This window comes from Ruditapes philippinarum, unplaced genomic scaffold (assembly GCF_026571515.1).
Source record: "Ruditapes philippinarum isolate M1 unplaced genomic scaffold, ASM2657151v2 ctg692_1_1_1_1, whole genome shotgun sequence".
Classification (NCBI taxonomy): Eukaryota; Metazoa; Mollusca; class Bivalvia; order Venerida; family Veneridae; genus Ruditapes; species Ruditapes philippinarum.
This window is the reverse complement of record NW_026853387.1, coordinates 14,164-29,132: the sequence shown is the minus strand read 5'-3', so window position 1 is coordinate 29,132 and position 14,969 is coordinate 14,164. Positions and strand designations below refer to the sequence as shown.

Sequence of the window (14,969 nt, the reverse complement as noted above, 5' to 3'; positions counted from 1 at the left end):
AAAGATTACAATTGTGTAATCAGCCTTTTTTCTGAGTTAGCAAGACAAAAGCGAGTCTGAATTTCATCTACAAAATGTATACGTAAACGTCTAGTCGGTCAATATATAAAAGTACCCCTGTGCGGGCCTCAAAATGAGCATCTGCTGCACATGCGCACAACAATGGAATTCCCGTACTTTTTATAGGCATGTTTTGTAAACAAACAGGTAAAAGTCTGTGTTATTTTAAATATCTTACCAAACTTGACAAAATTTCCAGATATTGCCGAATTCCAGCAATAGTATGAGATGGTGAGCTTGATTAGATTAAAAATTCTGATAACTCGATTTAATTACAAAAAGCCGAGTTTATCAACCAGCCGAAGTTATCTCCCCAACCAGTAGAGAAAATTGCATTAAACATTCTGCTTTTGAAACAACAAAAATTTTAGTCAATTAAAATCCAAGAGAATATTATCATAAAGCAATTATTACAGTTTTTATAGTAATTTCAAACAAGCCTATGATAGAATAAATCATTCTGTCAGTACTAAACTACTATTGAGCATTTTACACATAATTATTATCATTTTATCTGAAGAATAGTTCAACCATAATAAACTCAGCAAAACTCCACAACTTAGAATATATATCACTTCAGATGTGTTTATGGTTGCTTTGTAGGAACACTTTTTTCAAGTTTAATTTGTTTTCATTTGTATTAGATCTTTTATTTTCTGTTTTTCATCTAAATTTGGAATTGAAATCCATGTATCATATTAATTTTTTGTTAACACTTCGTTATAAAAAAAACGATGCTCAATTTAAGATGTTTCACTTTTTGAGCATTTTTGTGCATTTAAATTTGTGATAATGAATATCTTCTAATGTCACACAATACCTTTATATTGTGTGAAAATATTAGCCTGCCCATTTTGAATATGTTATATATCTGGTGGATGATCATAGTTACAATTTTTAGACTGGGAGATCCTTCTAACATGGCTCTTGCCTCTTTTTTTCCTATTGTTCCTTTAAATCATAGTTTCTTTGACAAAGTGCATCAATGCACTGTCACTGCAAAACATGTAGAGATTTTAATTATTGCTGGACAATCAGACGGTAATTATTTTATTTATTTTATGAATTATTTTAAATTAGAAAAGGTGGGTTCAACCTAATAATTAACCATTTGTGTGTGAATACAGCGTTCAACCTAATAATTAACCATTTGTGTATGAACACTGGGTTCAACCTAATAAATAACCATTTGTGTGGGAACACAGCGTTCAACCTAAAAATTAACCATTGGTGTTTGAACACTGGGGTCAACCTAATAATTAACCACTTGTGTGTGAACACAGCGTTCAACCTAATAATTAACCATTTGTGTGTGAACACAGCGTTCAACCTAATAATCAACCATTTGTGTGTGAACACAGCATTCAACCTAATAATTAACCATTTGTGTGTGAACACAGCGGTCAACCTAATAATTAACCAATTGTGTGTGAACCTAATACCATTTGTGTGTAAAAAAAGGGGCCAATCAAATTAATATGAGCAAACTTGATGAAAGACTACCTAAAAATGGTACCACAAAGTTTGGTGATCATCCATCAATTAGTTCTGTAGGAGAAGGTGTTTAAAGGTTTTTCTATTTTTAGCCCCTAGAGATCCCTAAAAGGGGCCAATCAAATTAATATGAGCACACTTGATAAAAGACTACCTAAGAATGCTACAGACAAAGTTTGGTGATCATCCACCAATTAGTGCTGTAGAAGAAGACATTTAAAGGTATTTCTATTTTTAGCTTTAGCGGCCCCTACAAGGGGCCAATGAAATTAATATGAGCAAACTTGATAAAAGACTACCCAAGAATGGTACAGACAAAGTTTGGTGATCATCCATCTTTTAGTTCTGTAGTAGAAGATGTTTAAAGGTTTTTCTATTTTTAGCTCTGTTGACCCCTAAAAGGGGCCAATTGAAACGACATGAGCAAATTTAAGTGTGACTGTCACAAGGATGCTACAGACCAAATTTTAGGTAAATCTGCCCAGCAGTTTCAGAGAAGAAGACGATTGTTGACGCATGACGACGGACGACGGAGTATCCCCCTTTGATACTAATAGCTCACCCATGAGCCTTCGGCTCTGGTGAGCTAATAAATCTATTGATTTATTTTATAATCTACATAAAATACTAAGTAATATGACAATGTTACTTTATTTCGTGAGTTGTACAGTTCTGACAGTTTCCACATAATGACTTGGCAAATTCATGCATAAGTAAATCATACTTGAAATAAAAGTTTTATATAGAATAAATTATTCTTTCTGTTCTAAAAAACTAAAAGAAACCATGGAAAGTATTCTAACATTCAACAAAATTAAAATGTTGGCATGCAATTAGAAACCTTGCTGAGAGTATATAACAACAACAACAACATATTACAACAATTACAGCCCAAATAGCTACTATAAAATAACAACACAACTGATGACAGTGAGGAAAAATCTATAAGTAAACAATACAACAACCAGAAAACCATTACAAATTGAATTAATAATCATGACTGCTTTGTCATAAGTGTTCTTTATAAGTGTTCTTTCGTCCAAGAATAAATAAATCCATAAACAAGGCAGTCTGAAGGACAGCTAAATCCCCTTCCGCAGTGAACATGAATGTGTACTTCTTGACCTTTTACCAGCCACGGCCTTGATGTTATGCCATGCATATCATAAGCACATAGTCTCATGATGGTGATTATTTGTGACATGTTATTTTAAATCTTACATAAAGTAAAAAAAGTTATGGAGAACATATAACCTTGACCTTGGATATAACCTTGACCTTGGGGGTAGCGACCTGGATGTTGAACTCTGCAGAATGTGTCATGGTGATCATTTGTGCCAAGTTATTTTAAAACCTTTGAATTGTCAATAAGTTATAGAGCGGACATGAAAAATAGATGTTGTTTTACATTGGACCTTTGAGTGTGACCCTGACCTTCTTGGTTGTGACTTGATTTTTGTGCTCTGCCAATGGTGTCATAATGGTGATAATTTCTGCCAAGTTATCTTTAAAAAATTGCAGCGGTTTAAATGTTATGGACAGACACGAAATGTAGACTTTCTAACATTTGATCTGCAACTGTGACCTTCACCTTGAATGTAGCAATTCAATTTATGATTGTGCTCTGCACATCGTCTCATAATTGTGATCACTTGTGCCAAGTTATTTAAAAAAACAACTTTTCAGCGGTTTTAAAGTAATGGAGCGGACACGAATTGTACACCTTTTAACACTTGACCTTGGGGATAGCAACACAATTATTGTGTTCTGCACATTGTCTCATAATAGTGATCACTTGTGCCAAGCTATTTAAAAAAACATAGGTTTAAAAGTCATGGAGGGGATACGAAATGTACTGCACATGTTCTTATAATGGTGATCAATTGTGCCAAGTTATTTTTTAAAAAAACTTCAGCGGTTAAAAAGTTATGGAGTAGACTTTTTAACATTATTCCTTTAAGTGTAACCTTGACTTTTGGGTAGCAAGCCAATTATTGCCCTCTGCACATTGTCTTATAATGATGATCAGTTGTGACAAGTTATTTTAAAAAATTTTCAGTGATTAAAAAGTTATGAAGCGGTCACGAAATATAGACTATTAATATGAAAAGAAGACTTTTTAACATTTAACCTTTAAGTGACCTTGACCTTGGGGGTGGCAACCCAATTACAGTATTGGGCTCTGCACATTGTTCTCCAAGTCACACAAGTACCTCTGGGTTTGTACGGACAGAAAAAAAAGACGGGGGCCCATTCCTAAAAATTTCCCCTTTTTTCCCTAGGGCAAAAGGGGGAAATTTAATCAATAGTTATGCATTAAAAGAAAATTTAAAGAAATTAATCCTTGGGGGTTTAAAGGGTAAATTAAAGCAAAGGGCTAAAGGTCCCAAAGGGTTTTATCAACCAATTCAACATAAGTGTTTTATCATGAGGGTTCTCTTTATAAGTCAAGGTCATATATGAATTACTTAGTATGTCAGTTTTATTATAAGTCTTCTTTTGTCCATGCATAATAAATATGATGTTTTGTAAAACTTATCGGAAGTTGTATGCAAAGTTGCTTAGAAACTATTTTGGCATAAAAAGTTAAAGGGACCTTGATATTTGAGCCCTTGACCCTAAAAACTGCCCAAGTCAGTGACCTTGTCCCTGTAACTGTTTAGACAAACAAGGCAAACGTTACCTTGACCTTTGACCCAAAGTTCAATGACCAAGACCATACTTATGTAAAGTTTGAGTGCCTTTGTGGGCCAATGGGTCCCAACCATATAAACATACAAAGTAAATGTGACCTTGACCTTTGACCCTTCTGCACAAATCTAAATAGGGCCGTGACCAATGCACTTTTGAACTTCTAGGACAGAGGGACTATGGGTTGTTGAGTTATTATGGTCGGAAATTATTTTGATAAAAAAGGTCAATGTGACCTTGGCCTATGACCTAGTGACCCTAAAAACAATAGGATTCATCAACTAGTCATGACCAATGGCCATACCAAGTTTGAAGATCAAAATGACACAAAAAGAAAACAAACCACTTTCCACCCAAATCAGGACCAAAAAAAACAACAATCATCAATTTAATTTGAAATATATTTCTTGATTTTCAGTTATTTGCAGTTTTTTCCATTTAAATGCTTAACAAGATCTACATAAAAATTTCAAATAATATGTTTTTATCAGGCTTTTTGACCTCAGGGTGGAGCTCTGATTTTGATCCTGATCTTTTAATCTTAGTGAACACTTGGCCTAGCTAGGCATTGCAGTTTCACACAATAAGACTTACATGTGTTTTCCAACATACATCTATATTAAGTGACCCCGGGTACGTTAGGGCCAATAAATCAAGTGACCTGTAGGGTGGGACCAATATAATGTCTCAATGGGCATGAATATTATCAGTTATGTGATTTAGGTCCACAAGACAAATGTGAGCTCTTAGCATTTTAAAGTTACATAAAAAAATTAGATGTGTTTTAATATGTAAGATATACATGTATAAAATCAAGTTATCCCAGAGTAAGACCGATTTTGATCTGAGAAAGCCCAAACCAGGCAGGCAGTGCATACTCCATATTATCTGAGTAACATTTTTTCCAAATAGTTCTCACTTCCTTCTTTTGGTTCAAAAGATACAGAACAGACATGAAATTTTGAAATACATACATAATCAATGACTAAGAGTGACCTTGACCCAAACTCACTCTGCACATCACCTCATAATGATTAACATTTCTGCTTTTCTTCCATTGGTTCAAAAGATACAGGGTGGACAGACAGATGACCAGGTGAAAAACATACACCAATATTTTTTTCGGGGGTAAAATAAAAACTTATGTTTTAAATTTATACTATAGTGACAAAGGGAAGATGATACTGCACTATATACAGAAGTTAGGAACTTCTTGAAAAGTGAAATGAGAGAGTCTTTAAATCAATCAGCATTGAACACAACAAATTTTACAAATGAAAAAGAAAGGATCATCAACAGGTTTCACTATATGATAACATTATAGATTTATGACTTAATGTGAACTTAAGTTCAACAATCTCCTTACATTAGTTTATATTGTAAATGAAGAAGTTTTAACAAATTGCACCAACCAATACAAAATACACTTATTTCAGGGGAAAATTGTATTAGTTGATGAAAAATAGTTCAATTCCAGCCACAAACTGACATTAACAAATTGACACTTAACCTTACTTCCAAGGACTAATAAATCTGACCTATCAATTTTGCACCCTTTCTTATCAAAAGAAAACAAGATGCTTAAAATTTACAAGCTTATAATGTATACATAGGGTACTTGATATTTTGAATTTACATGCATATAACATCTAAAAGTGATTTTACACATTAAAAGGTAAAGTTTTTGAGTTCATGCATGTGTCACAATTCACATGCCAAAATTGAAGGTGAAATATATTTTTAAAGAACCTGTCTCATAAGTTGTTTTTCCATTATATTAATATCTGTTGCATGAAAAATAACAAATATACATTAACAAATAAATTTAACATATAAAACACTTGTGCTAATACACAGCTAGGTTTTACATATACTGGTATCAAAGGAGTAGGTATTTAGTGTTTTTTACTACACAACTATATTTTTCAAACAAAGGTAAACATTCGATCCCACCTTTAGATATTAAAAGCAGGTGTGTTTACACTGTATGTGAACATTACATGTGCTTTTGTTGGACAAGTGCATTAATTAGGCTATAATTATAATTAAGGACAAGTTTGTCTTCTTCTAAACTGTAACCAATAATTCATATAGAGTACATTATAGTCTGTGTTTATCAGTCAGATTGTTGTGTAACATTATAACAAGAGCTGTCGGTAGGACAGCACGCTCGACTATTCTAAGTGCTTGATAGTAAAAGAGCCTTGATAATGTTAAATTTTTTAAGTTCACAAAAGGGCTAAATTTTTTTTATAAATTTATATTATAGGCCTTAAAGAGAGTCTAATTATACAGTATTGGCTTGACTATTTGGAAGGTAATGTCACAAGGGTGTTTTATGAATATAATAATACTAATTACCTATGAATACATAAATTTGACAGAAAAGGTACAAAGACTTGTTATTAAGATTTTTTATAAAATAAATCATTGCTTTATTATTATGAATGCATAAAATTGTCCCAAAAAAGGCACAAACCCTTCAGTAGTTATTGAGATAACAGCTTACAAGCAAAACTTTACCATGAATTTCTAAGTTGAAAACGGGGTGAAAAAAACTGCCTAAATGCAAGATAGAATTATGGATCTTTGTCAATGACCTACAATTATGACCCTAAATGCATATGTGAAGTTTTAAATAAATATCTTTAATAGTTATTGAGATATGTAAAACATAATGTAAACATGCATGTAAACATTAACCAAGACACTAAGTAGAAAAGGGGATATGAATCAGCCTTAATGCAAGACAGAGTTATGGAACTTGGTCAGTGACATACAATTATGACCCTCCAATTATGACCCTAAGTGCATGTGTAAAGTTTCAAGTAAAATATCTTTGAAGACCTTTAACCAAAATTTCTAAGTTTCAAAGGGGCAAATAATTCTGCAAATATTGCAGGCAGAGTTATTTAATTTGCAAACTGATGTACATTGTTACTATAAAAAAGTATTTTAAATTTCAATTGAATATCTCAAGCAATAATTGAGATATTTGACTTTACAAAAAAACTTTAACCAAAATTTCTAAGTTCCAAAAGGGCATAATTCTGTCAATATTGTAGGCAGAGTTATCCAACTTGTCAATCTGATGTACCTTGTTACTATAAAAAAAGTATTTTAAATTTCAATTGAATATCTCAAGCAATAATTGAGATATTTGACTTTACAAAAAACTTAACCAAAATTTCTAAGTTAAAAATGGGCATAATTCTGTCAATATTGTAGGCAGAGTTATCCAACTTGTCAATCTGATGTACCTTGTTACTATAAATAAGTATTGTAAGTTTCAATTGAATATCTCAAGTAATAATTGAGATATTTGACTTTACAAAAAACTTTAACCAACGCAGACGCCGACGCGGACGCCGGGGCAACTACAATAGCTCTTATATTCTTCGAATAGTCGAGCTAAAAAAATGAAAGCAGAAAAAAAGCTACCAAATTATTTAACCAAGGAAGATGACTCTGCATATCAGTTTATCATTTAACAGTATACAAAGATTTTTAAACAAGGTTTATTGCAGACATTATATCTCATACTGATTTCTGTATATCCATTATTTTCTTTTTCTGTGATATTTTTTAAAATAACCTAATTTTTTTTTTAAACAAGACTGCATTGATACCAGTATCGTATGTCATGATAAATGATCATAATATTCACAATCTTCTATATTAAGAAGAGAATATAGTGTAATAATATTCTATAACAAATGGTGAAAATACAGACTGGCATTCATCAGATAGAATTTGTCACATGTATTCTATACACTGTAGCATAACAAGATACTTCAAAACATATACATTGTAATTTACTTACACTTATATGTTTGTATGAAGGTTTATTGAAATGACTTACCACTTAGTTCAGCAACATATATTTCTTTCCACCTTGTATTTTAGAACAGATAAATTCTTTTATATTTTCTGTATGTTTCTAATACTATTTTAACATGACCTGCATTTTTCCCTTTTGAATATAGAAGAACTGAAAGTGTGTGTTATTATGGAATAAAATCACTGTTGACGTTCTATATTTAGACATGTGACATAATCATAATACATGTGACATAACCACTAAAAATGTGACACCATGAAAATAAGTACGGAAAAAAATCAGGCGCAATTTAGCTTAATATCAGGTACGGCAGCATATATTTGATGATGTCGTGTAAGCATCAAAATAATATATGCAAATCGGTGATTTTATTGCTTGACAAAATCACTGCATGTCTTTCTGATGCAAATCATTATATCACTTGGGCTACGCCCTCATGATATAATTCCTCCCATCCGAACTCCAAACAGTGATTTTATTGTGCGATAAAATTACTGTTTGGGATATATTATTTAACAAAATATGCTACTGATCTCTCAATATTTAGAAATAAGGACTAAATAATAAAAGAATTTGTAACAGAGTTACCAACATCCCTGCCTTGGGGAAGTTTTATATGAAGCATAAAATTGTGCTATTTCAAAAGATTGAGGTATGGATCTAAGGACTTTCAGTCCAAAATTATGATCAATGCTAGATCTGCAAATGCAACAATAAATTTATTAAAGAAATACTAGTAAAATGAAACACAGAATTAAAAAATCTATCATGTTAAGCTTTGACCTTTAAGTGTGACCTTGACCTTGACATATCATCTTATTATTGTAACTGTTTGTGCCAAGTATTTTCAAAATCCCTTGAACTATGAAGAAGTTATAGATCAGACACAAAATATACCCTTTAACAGACTATGTTAATCTTTGACCTCTAAGTGTGACCTTGGAGTTAGGGACCCATGTTTTGCGCCTGACATATCGTCTTATTATTGAGATTATTTGTGCAAAGTATTTTTAAAATCCTTTGATCTATGAAGAAGTTATGGACTGGACACAAAATATACCATATAACAGACTCTGTTAACCTTTGACCTCTATGTGTGACCTTGACCTTGGAGGTAGGGGTGCAGGTGTTGTACTTGACATATCGTCTTATTATTGTGACTATTTGTGCCTAGTTATTTTAAAATCCTGAAGAAGGTCTAGCTCGGACACAAATATACCCTAAAACAGACTATGTTAACCTTTGACCTCTAAGTGTTACCTTGAACTTGGAGGTAGGGATGCAGGTGTTGCGCATGACACATCCTCTTATTATAGTGACTATTTGTGGCAAGTATTTACAAAAACCTTTGATCTATGAAAAAGTTATGGACCGGACACAAAATATACCCTGTAACAGACTATGTTAATCTTTGACCTCCAAGTGTGACCTTGACCTTGGAGGGAGGGGTCTGGTTGTTGCGCACGACACATCATCTTATTATAACAAACATTTGTGCCAAGTTATTTCAGATTCCTTTGATAAATGAGAAAGTTATGGACCGGACACGAAAGTGTGACGGATGTGCAGACAGACGGACGGAGCCTATTTCTATAATAATCCCCCTTTTTTCTTCGAAAAGGCGGGGGACAATACACCATAAATCTAACAATGACTGCCAGGAAGAGAGTATAAGTAAAATCTGTTCAGAACAGACCACCTTCCATTAATTACCTCCAAAATTTCAAATTCACCAATATATAACAACCTACGACTAAAGATCACCTGTCAACAAAGAGACATTGTTGTAATTGTTTCACTATTAAAAATTCAATAAAAACTTAATCATGTCTTACAATAATGTTATAAATATTAATTTCCATAATAACCATGCCAACTGCAAAACAAGGAAAATAAAAATTGCCTACAACAAAATGGAATTAAAAGTTAGCCTGACAGCATGCTATGAGCTGACAAGCATAATAAACTTGTGGAGTGACAATCAAACCCAACAATAACATAGCATGCTCTTCATAAAATAATTCATCTCTCTACATTTTCATCCAAATTGATAATGTTATTTTATTCAATTCCTCTTCATTTGTACATTTCTATCTTAAATTTTTATTTCTTGAGTATTTACATTTTAACTAATAATAGTACACTTATTATACATTGATGTTAGCAATTTATTTTGTGTTTGATTGTCAACTCCAAGCAGCAGCAAAATTCTAACATGATCCCAGCATGCATTTTGAATTGGATATTGTCAGCATATGGCAGGCATTTCACCTTGATGTTGATAATGAAAGAAGCTTACAGGCTCACTATCTTCACTTCGTTTCCAAACACGTGATCGTGACATATTTGTGTACCTATCTGTTACCAATATAAATATGTAATTAAGATAAAGGTTGATTGAATCTTATTAAGACAGGCAAGCATTAATAGAGAGTTAATTCACAATTTTTCATTTGATAATGAAACTAAAGGGGCTGTCAGTAAGCTATTTTATATGAGCCCCGAGTCAACCCGTATAAAAGAGTTGTCAGTGAAGACAGTCTCTCAACTATTTTCAGTGCTTGATAATAATTTAAAACACTTTAATAATGTAAAAATTAACAAGCAAATTCGTTGAATATATATCCCCCGCCGAGTACTGGTTATTACTAACACAACAACTGAAGACATAAAGCTTTATTTATATATTTATCATGGCGTAAACAGTAATATTCTTTGTACATTATAAATATTCAGGGCAATAACAGAGCCTTAATTAACTCGGTGTTAAATAGTAATACCTGGACATGGCAATGAGATGTAAATTGCCTTTTTGTATCTATGGTTCCCATAAAGTTTTGTTGAAATCAATACAGCAGTTGCAAAGAAATAGCAATATTGCTCTATATGCATACTACATAACTAATCAAGGGCCATAACTCTGTAATGAAGGGTCTGGTCTGAACAAGGCAACAAATTATGCACATCTCATCTTAATATTAATGGTTCCCATAAAGTTTAATTGAATTCCAGCCAGTAGTTGCAGAGAAGTAGCGTGGAAACAATTATTGCTCTATATGCATACTGTATAACTAATCAAGGGCCATAACTCTGAGTTAGTGTCTGACTGGAACAAGGCTATGATATGCACATCTACTCTTGGTATTGAAGGTTCCATAAAGTTTGCCCAATATGCATACTGCATAACTAATCAAGGGTCATTACTCTGAGTTTAAGTGTCTGACCGGAACAAGGCGACGATATGCGCATCTCCTCTTCGGTATTGAAGGTTCCCATAAATTTCGTTGAATTCCAGCCAGTAGTTGCAGAGAAGAAGCGTGGAAATGATTATTGCTCTTTATGCATACTGCATAACTAATCAAGGGCCATGACTCTGAGTTAAAGGGTCTGACTGAAACAAGCCAACGATATGCACATCTCCTCTTGATATTGATGATTCCCATAAAGTTTCGTTGAATTCCAGCCAGTACTTGTAAAGAGGTAGCGCGGAAATGATTATTGCTCTTTATGCATACTGCATAATTAATCAACAGTCATAACTCTGAGTTGAAGTGTTTGACCGGAACTAGGCAACAATATGCGCATCTCCTCTTGGTATTGAAGGTTCTCATAAAATTTTGTTGAGTTCCAGCCAGAAGTTGCAGAGAAGTAGCATGGAAACGATTATTGCTCTATATGCATACTGCATAACTAATCAAGGGCCATTACTCTGATTTAAGTGTCTGACCAGAACAAGGCAACGATATGCTCATCTCCTGTTGGTATTCAAGGTTCCCATAAAGTTTTGTTAAATTCCAGCCAGTAGTTGCTGACAAGTAGCACGGAAACGATTATTGTGCTATATGCATACTGCATAACTAATCAAGGACCATAACTCTGAGTTAAAGTGTCTGACCGGAACAAGGCAATGATATGCACATCTCCTCTTGGTATTGAAGGTTCCCATAAAGTTTCGTTGAATTCAAGCCAGTAGTTGCAGAGAAGTAGAGGGAAAACGATTATTGCTCTATTTAATATGCATACTGTATTACTAATCAAGGACCATAAGTCTGAGTTAAAGAGTCTGACCGGAACAAGGCAATGATATGCGCATCTCCTCTTGGTATTGAAGGTCACAATCCTATAAAAATTCATTGAATTCCAGCCAGTAATTGCAGAGAAGTAGCGTGGAAACGATTACTGCTCTATATGAATATTTTTTCTAATCAAGGGCCATAACTCTGAGTTAAAAGGTCTGACTGGAACAAGCCGAGGATATGCATGCGCATCTCCTCTTGATATTGATGATTCCCATAAAGGTTCATTGAATTTCAGCCATTAGTTGCAGAGAACTAGCGCGGAAACGAAATTCGCACGGACCAAAGAATTTTGTTATATTCTCTATATTGCATTAAATGAGATATTAATTGTTGAATGTAAAACTTTAACCAAACAGTTTTGCAGACTCAAACATAGATACCCAGGGGGAATAGGATAGCTAAACTGTTCTATGAATAGTCAAGCTAAAATTGTGCAACAACTGTGCATGTTCAGCAAGTAAATTTTTCAGTTAATGCATGTTTTTTTCTCTGTTAATATATACCTGCATGGACAGTGTTTATACAAGAATATGTATTCTTACATATAAAAGACATTATATACTAAGCTAAAAGTGCATGACTATACTGTAATGATGTAGCTAAAAAAACAGACATGAGCTGTCAAAATTAATAACTCTATTTCATTATCATAATGAAATAAATTATTTCCGTTTGAAATAAATGTAGTACATTAAGCAGGAGCTTATTACTTAACCTGTTGGAACTACAGGTGATAAGCCTTTACCACCAGTATAAATCAAGGCCAACCTAAACTTTCCTGCACCCTGGCCTGAGGTTGCTAAATTATGGTATTTTGATATTCAAAATTGCTTAGCCTTTGAATGGACTGATGCAAATTCAATGCTGGAAAAATCCATTAGTTTAGGGTTCACCCTTAATCTGGTGAATTTCTTGTACGTCTGTATGTCTTTCCCTATTTCAATCTGGACTGTTGAAAACCAACATTTAGAAAATATTTCAAAATATATCATGTTAGCAAAGCTAACATGATGCTCAGACAGCCGAGAGAAGTTCTAGCTGACCTTAGTGTGTACCAGTCACATCTTTTGCTGCCAGCACACTAAGAGTTAACAAGAGAAATACATTGTAAAACAGTTCTTATAATAGTTTTAACCATAAAATAATTCTTACGTTAAGTGATATCACATGCAGTATCAATGGAAATAAAAAAGCTTTCTTGTTTTTATAATATGTCAGTGTTAATGGTTTTACCTGTGTGTACAATTCTTTAAATTTAAAACACCTGTACATTATTATAAAGCAAGCTTGTATACAAATTTATATGATGAAGAATATAGAGGAAGACTTGGACAGTCAAACAATAACAAGAGCTGCCAGTAGGACAGTACATTCAACTCTTCTCAATGCCTGATAGTAAAACAAGAGCCTTGATAATGCATTAATTTATAACAGGAAAGATTTCATTAAAAATACATGACAGAGTTATCATATTGCATAAATAGTAATTTGTTTTTCTATGAACCTATTGAGCTTATGATTACAACTTCACACAAATCTAGTGAATTTATCTATCAGAAAATGTCATTAATGTATGACACTTGTTTCATATAAAAATAGTACCTAAATTGACCATGATTTTAACTGATTGTCATATTACTCATTATAAATTCAAGAATGGAGGCAAAACTTTAACCAGCAACTCTTCATTCAAAATCCAAGCTAGAGTTATGGGCCTTCTAGCAAGTACCTTCAGTGGTTGATTGGCATCACAAAAAACTAAATTGGACATGGTGTTACACAAGGACAGTATTCCTCAAAAATAGTGAAGTAAATATTGTATATGTATATAATCATGTATAATAGCAGTATAATTATGTTATACAGAAATAATTTACAACATTTAATTATTCAAATTTTCAATGATGTTGCTTATTCCATTCCCAATAAATTATTCTTGTCTGCTTGAAAAAATAAACTACAATAGTAAAATCATTCATTGTAAACAATTGGATCTATAATACAGCCAGTTGAGAATAACACTAAACAAGAACCGGTTGAACCAGGTGATGCTCTCGAATAGGTTTTGGACACAGAAAAGAATACCTCTTGTAGTGTCAGAGTTATGTCCCGTACAAAGTTCAAAGTGTAAAAATGAACAAAGGGCAATAACTTCAAAATTAGGCAAGGCAGAGATGTGGTTCTTTTGCACTGCACCTCTAACCAATGAGATCTATCTGCCTACAAAGTTTCATGTTGATACTTCTGGTTCTTTCACAGTTATGTCTCAGACAAGAATAGCGGACGGACGGACATGCCATTTAAATGGACTAAGGCGTCATTCTTTTGTTATTTTCTTTTGTTTAATAGAAGGCCACGGCCCCTTATTCTATTGTTACGGAATTAACTTTATTGTTCTCTTTTGTTCTGTTTACAGTTACATGGCCACTTGCCCCTTACCGCTGTGGGTTCGAATCCCAACAGGGACTTTGGATTCTTTCATGTAAGGAAGCTATCCAGCTAGTCCTTTCATGCCTGAAATAATGCACGGAAGGGCATCTGAGGTCTTCCTCCAGCAGTAAAGCTGGAACATCGCCAAATGACCTATACTGTGTTGGTGTGACGTAAAACCCAATCAACCAAACAAACAGTTACATGGCCCCCTACTTCTCTTAAATAGACAGACAGATGGACGGACAAAGTGGTGACAATACATGTATATGCTCACCATTCTATAAATTGTACTGGGGAGCATACATAATTATGTCCACACTTTATATGTCCACAAAGTATACTAATGGTTACAGGTAAAGGCACCAAAATGA

At 33.3% G+C, this 14,969-nt stretch overlaps 1 protein-coding gene across 1 annotated transcript in view; it reads right to left on the bottom strand.

Annotated features, from left to right (window-relative positions):
* The window catches only part of LOC132736727 (uncharacterized), a gene marked incomplete at its 5' end in the record, with an annotated part of 32,132 nt that overhangs the window by 7,140 nt on the left and 10,023 nt on the right, over nucleotides 1-14,969 (bottom strand). Inside the window, 1 exon segment of the mRNA XM_060723923.1 lies at nucleotides 10,358-10,444. Within this exon segment, the coding sequence (XP_060579906.1) occupies nucleotides 10,358-10,444 (87 nt within the window).